Source organism: Kryptolebias marmoratus, linkage group LG7 (assembly GCF_001649575.2).
Source record: "Kryptolebias marmoratus isolate JLee-2015 linkage group LG7, ASM164957v2, whole genome shotgun sequence".
In the NCBI taxonomy this organism is placed as follows: Eukaryota; Metazoa; Chordata; class Actinopteri; order Cyprinodontiformes; family Rivulidae; genus Kryptolebias; species Kryptolebias marmoratus.
The window spans coordinates 3748872-3755400 of record NC_051436.1 but is presented as its reverse complement, the minus strand read 5'-3'; the positions used below and the strand labels follow the sequence as shown (position 1 = coordinate 3755400).

At 43.5% G+C, this 6529-nt stretch overlaps 1 protein-coding gene across 1 annotated transcript; it reads left to right on the top strand.

Annotated features, from left to right (window-relative positions):
* The first annotated feature begins 1999 nt into the window (after nucleotides 1-1999).
* On the top strand, nucleotides 2000-4179 carry tmem256 (transmembrane protein 256). Its single transcript, XM_017436045.3, has 4 exons — nucleotides 2000-2154; nucleotides 2550-2587; nucleotides 2918-2998; nucleotides 3699-4179. The coding sequence occupies exons 1-4, from the start codon at nucleotides 2076-2078 to the stop codon at nucleotides 3840-3842; spliced, it is 342 nt and encodes a 113-aa protein (XP_017291534.1). The 5' UTR covers nucleotides 2000-2075; the 3' UTR covers nucleotides 3843-4179.
* The last annotated feature ends 2350 nt before the right edge of the window (nucleotides 4180-6529 follow it).

Here is a 6529-nt window from a genome sequence, read left to right as displayed (position 1 = left end):
GGGCTTAAATGATGCTTTATAGTAGTGAACTTGAATAAATACCCAAATGGCTTGCCGTACAGAGTGACCAACGAACCATCTGAGAGTCCACTCCTGAAGGCGGCATGCTGCCTGTCTGACTACAGGTCCAGTGCACAGTTGATGATGAACGCTTGTGACTCACAAGGCTTATTTTTAATTAGCAACACGGTCATTAAAATGTGTTAATTGTATGCATTCTGTGTCAAAGTCAGCTAAGGACGAGGCTTGACAGAAGCTGTGGTTTAGTGACTCCAGTAATGCAGTGTGACCCTGAGTAATTTCAATATGATAATTGGAAGAAGTCCCCCCCCCCTTTACACACACACACACACACACACTCACACACACCTAAACTTTGGCAGATGTGAAAGTGATACAGCTCCCCCTCTTGGTAAGATCTCAGCAGGGATTAGTGTCCTCTCATCAAAGGTAACATCAGCATTAGCTGCAAACATTTCTGCTGGCAGGAAAAGACGGTTTACTTTAAGGAAAGAGGAGAACATCGCCAGTGTGGGGCGCAAACGTCTTTATGATTCAGTGCAATGTGGAAATTAGAAATTGTGCTGAAAAGAAACCAAAACCCTTCCTGTTGTCAGTCAAACCTGCTGTGGAGAAAATCCGCTTTCAGAGCTGCCGTGAAAAATTAACTTCATGCACGAGGACTTAAAGCAAACGTTCAGCTCTTATACAGGGTTCTGTGGAAAGATTATAGGTTGGAAAAATTACAGTTTAACTCTGATTGACGAGCTAACGGCTGGTCCGAACGAGGCCAAAACCAAAGTGGACTGCACTCACAAAAACACTCATGGTAGCTTGTAGAGGTATCTATGACAGTACGTGTTTCAGACGGGTTTTAGCTTAAAAGAATTCGGGAAACTGGCGTCGAATTCCACCTGGAGGACCACAAAACAATGTGCCTATAGTACCTGTAACCATGACTCACGATACAGCCATCGTCCGCACATGGATTGAGCATTTATGGTCACTTTTCCACCCCAGAGGAGTGTGGTTGCTGGATTCGAGCAATGGTTTAATCGGGAAAAACCAAAACATTTCATCGGACATAAAGAACCAACAGGAGGCTACCCTGGTCCCGCTACCTAATAACCTTTTTGCCATACTGGTAGCTTTGCAGCGATAATTTCACAACTTACAGAAGTTTTCAGTAAGTTTCGGGCAGCTGAGTATTGTAATTTTTATCACAAATGATCAATTTATCATTGTCTAAGTTTCTTTAGATAATGCAAAAGCAGTGGCTGGAGCGATAAATGCACCAAAACAAACACACACACACAAACGCTCCAACGTTTGTTTATTTCCTGACGTCAGACGTGTCCCACTTCGCGCCGGGAATGTCGGTTTTGTACGAACATCAGGGTTGATATACTCATGAGAGGGCATCGATGGCAGTGTCTCATATAAAAGTGTTCTGCAACAGGTAAGACATTGACCGTTTATCACCTTTCCACTGAACTTCACTTCTAAAGACCTGACCTATTTCATTAAACTTGGATCATCTTTACCATTTTCTGTCTTCACAGCTCCAGTCTAACACTGACAGCTGGAATAGTGAACACAATTAATACAAAGGGTGATTAATGTCTTCTGGTCAGAGGATGAAAAGCCCGGAACGATGTATTCACAGCCGCAAGAAACCCAGGGGCGCTTCAGTGACTGTTCCAGTGACTTTTCCAGTGACTTGTCAGCGTCACGGCTGCTCTGTGCGGTCCCGAGGCCGGAAACTGTGGCACGGCCGTCGCCATTTTGGCTCAAGCTAAAGCCCGGGCGCCGCTGCCTTCAATGACTCAAAACACTGTCGTATTCGAGAAAGACTTAACAGAAAGTGGTTAAATTTGAGCCGTGCGCTAGTTCTGACCGCTTAGAGTTACGTAGCTGAATTTGTTTATGTAGCTGTCGCTTTTAGGTTTAGTCTATATGCGTTTTATTTAAGCGTAGAGAATTCATCGTTCTCGTGAAGGGGGGCGTAGACGTCGGGATTTACTTAAAGGCAGTGAACGCGGCACCGCCGTTACTCAGAGCCGTTGAGTAAAAACATGACGGCTTGTTTGGTACGAAGGTTAGCAGCTCTGTCGGGAGCTTCTGCTGTGGGGCTGGGAGCTTACGGAGCTCATGGTAAGGAAATGGTTTTATTTTTACGATCCAGAGTCTGATTATTTACCCGAACAGCGAACCGGAGCCGAGAAACAAGCACTTTCGGCGTCTTCCGTTCCGGCCTCCGTAGCCAAAACACGACAATTTAGGTTTCGCTCCTTTATAGCCCAGCTAAAAATTTGAAAATGTAAAATTTATGGTGCGTCGAATGAATGTTAGGGCTATACATAATTCGGCGTCTGTTTGGTGTATCTAAAACCATTTTGTTGTTGTAAAATAAACTATTTCGTAACGAAGGTGACCCGCCTTGACCCGACTGTTGTTAAAACCATAAATGTCAATAAAGTTTTCAGCACAAATGAGAAAACAAACATGCAGTTTTCAGGATTGTTTGTAATCTAAATGTGTCTTTTCAGGTTTTAAGAGCAGAGACCCTGGTGACTACAGGATATTGGTAAATTATTGTCATAAAACCCATAAATAAATATTTCTTCTGTTTGATGATGAGGCAGTTTTAGTTAAATGTCAGGTTTGATTAGTTAATTCCAGCTGATCCATAGATTTCTTTAACCTATTTCCAATCTGACTCTTCCCCTTGGACAGACTTAAAAAAAAAGTTACCTGTTCTTTTATTCTTGTTATTATTTAGTGTCTCGTTAATTATCCCTGCAGAATTACCAGCATCTGATAGCAGGGGCCATTTTTCTTTCTGTAAAGATGCCAGAATCCCTCTGAAACGCGTCTCTTTGTGCCTGATTGTTGTTGTTTTGTTTTGTTTTTCCAGCTTTATGAGACAGCCAACAAATACCACTTCTACCACAGCCTGGCCCTGCTGGGCGCTGCTCACTGTGGGAAACCGCTCCTGGTGAGTTCATATTCAGCTGCAGATACAAAAATATAGCTTTTATTACAGCTACAGTTAGCTACACCTGAGCTAAAAGCTTAAAATTAGAAAAGCAGTAGCTTAAAGCTAAAGTTAGGACTGTAGCTAAAGCTAAAACCAACTAAACCACAGCTAAAAGCTAAAATTAGTAAGACTAGATAAAGGCTTATATTAGCAAAACTGTAGCTAAAAAGGAAAACAAGCAAAAAAGTAGCTAAAACTTTAAATGATCGAAGCTGTTGCTGAAGTCTTTATCTAACAGCTAAAATTAGGACAGTAGTTAAAGCTAAAATCAACAAAATCGTAGCTAAAAGCTAAAATTAGTAAGACTAGCTAAAAAGGGAAAGTAGCTAAAAACTTAAATTAGCCAAACTGTAGCAGCAGAAAAGACAAGTCTTTAGTACCATTAGAGATTTTAACGAGGGAAACTTTTGTAAATAACTCAAAGTGTCAACAGTAGAAACACTAAAAGTCACGCAGTTCCTAATAAAGCCGAAGGTTTTTGACAAATTAATTTTTAATTATTAACTTTAAACATCGTCCGAATGTCGACTCAGAGTGTTGTAAAATATAATTTTAACATAAATATTTCAAACTGCACTGACATCGGCTCTTCACTGCAGCTTTTAAAGATTAATTTAATGATGAGCGCCGAGCGTGAGACGCTTCCTGTTCCTTTCAGGCCGGCGCCGTCCTGCTGACGGGCATGGGGCTGTTCTGCGGGCCGCTGTACCACCAAGCTCTGACGGGGGACCCCGCTCTGGGCAAACTGGCTCCCGTGGGCGGCGTGGCGATGATCGCCGGCTGGCTGGCCATGATTCTGTGAGCCGCCGCCGCGTGACACCGAGCTGTCAGGCTGCTAACGGACGGACTCGGAGAGCTCGCCGGAGTCGCGGCGTTCTAATGTCACCCGTCCAACGGCTGCCTGCCTCTGGGAGGCGCGTGTCAGCGGGAGATAACGTCACCGCGGGATTATCACTCATCTGCCATTGCTGACTGCTGGGTTCAACCTCAGGAGACAATGAATGCTGGTCTATAATACGCAGAAACTGGAAAAGATAAATATATTTCTGCTCATTCGAACAAGCCGAGGGTCCCGCGGCTCCATCATGTTTGTATGTTTTCACAGTGAGAATTATAAATAAAATAACTGAATTATTTGATTTTTTTATGCTTCATTTTTCTCCCAAATAAGAAATCCAAATAAGGGACGAAGCATTTATTTGTTTTATATTGATTATAACTAACTAAACCTTTTTTTTTCTCTTATAAATAAAGTAAAAAAAACACCAAAATTCACTTGCAGGGAGTCCACACTGAGTGTGTAATTACTGTTATTTATAGATGTGCTTTTTGTTAAACTGTATAAAATGTTTATTTTACCGTACATCGTATTGTGTACGTTAAAACTAAATGTTGGAACGGCTCAGATCAAATTAAAAACATGCAGCTAATCTGTCATAAAACAAGTAAAATGTTGTTTTTTATTATTTTTAAATAGAGATAAATATGAGAAAATCAAACATTTGTTGATTAAAAATATGAGAAAAAAACGAGAAATATAAAATGTTGCTTTAATATGACACTAAGGTTAGGTGTGTGTTCCTTTAAGGAATCTTTATTTTTTTAAGTTTAGGTTTCTTAATCTGAGTTTCTTTCTACCTCTCATCATAAGGAGCTCTATACAAAGTCATCTGGAGACGTTTTTATTTTGCCATTTTGTTTGTAAAACCTAAACCGGGACGGTCCTGGTCCCAGCGCCCCTGATTCTGAGGAGTAAACGGCCTCGGCAGCCGGTTAAAGACCGCCGGCTTAACCCAGATGTTTCCTCTGTTTTCTTGTCTTCTCCTGGATCTCAGTTTCGTCAGCTTCAGCTTTGGGAGGAAGCGGCTTCTTGTTCAGTTGATTTAATAAAAAAAAAAAAAACTAACGAGATCCGGATCACCATCAAAAACTGAACCGGTTGTTTCGTTTTCTCACGACGGCACGGTGGATTAGTGGTTAACACTGTTGCCTCACATCACTCAGGGTCATGGGTTCAAGCCCCGATGGGTCTGGGGTCTTTCCTCCCGCGGTCTGCCTTCAGGTCCAGACAGATCTGTGGTCTCAGTGGGATTAAATAATCCCAATCTGTCCAACGAAGACGACCGAAAAACACACCTTTCTTGGTGGGGGGGGGTTTAAACAAAGGAGTCGCCTTGACCTTTAACCTTAAAATCAATCGACATCACCCTTGACCCATGAGGTGTCCGGCTGTGCAGTTTGACATTCCTATATCACACAGTAGAGCACCTGTGACCTTTGACCTTTGACCGGATCACCCCCAAACTCTGACCTCTTGTTCCTGGCGCCCCGTTTGATGTTTCCTGGAAAGCCGTTCAGAACTTTTCGAGTAACCTTCTGAGAAAGTGATCACCAGATGTACGTCTGCAGCTCCTTATCACGTTGAGTGAACCCCTATTTAAGATGGCTGTCGTGGCTAATCCGCTTTAGTGGCACAAAAAATGGTTATAACTCAGTCATTTTTACAGCTATGGGGCTAAAACTTGGTGTGGTAGCAGCTTAGAGCCACCTTACCTGATACTGCATGACATCATTTACAAGATTTGACCCAAACAGCCTCTCTCAGTAAAAGATGGTGTTAGTTTAAAGCTCCGCCTTTAATCTGGGTCTGTTTCGCTCCAAACTAAAAACTGTGGATTTGAGAGAGGAAGGGAGAAGAAATGGGGAGCTTAAAGGAGCTGATGGACGCCCAGATCCTCCATCAGAGGAGCCGGATGAAACTCTTTACTCGATTACCTCCGTCTCATTCACACGGACCAGGAGACGCACCGACCCCCCCCCCTCCAATATATGAAAGTGCATTCCTCATAACGCACACCGCGGCGGCATCAAATCCCCTCAGAGGCATCAATCAGGCGCCAGGCGGCTCGTACGCCGGAGCAGAATGACTGGAGTGGCCGTTCCTGAGCGTCCCCCTCGTCCCGGCGCCCTCTCTGACCCCCTCGAAGGATGGTCAGGGTTATCGCACCCCCAGACAGATTAGTCCCTTACTCCAGTGGACACAGAGGCCTCATCCCCCCGCAGCCAATCAGTCGGCGGCGGCGCTGGCCAAAGACGACACCAGAGGGAGCTGTCTGGGAACGGTTATTAACCAGCAGGGCCGTAACCAGACTCAACCACTCATTGTCCCCCTGCACATCAGTTACAATGAAGACCAAGACTTGAATGTGTATATGACATGTATTTGTGTGTGTTTGTAAATCCATGGGGATCAGCCTCATCTGAAGCAACAGAGGACTCAGGGCACAACCATGATGACTCACTGAAATGACATGAATTAGTTTATCTGAATGTTGATTCAAAACACAAGATTTTAGCAGAGATTTCACCTTTTTATCAAATACCAGTGAGGTGTTGTAGTTTTGGAGCTGGACCAGTTCTAGTGTGGTCCGGAGGCAAAAAAAGTGCTGAAGTGGCCCTTTATTGAGGTTTCAGGAATCAGATGAAGGT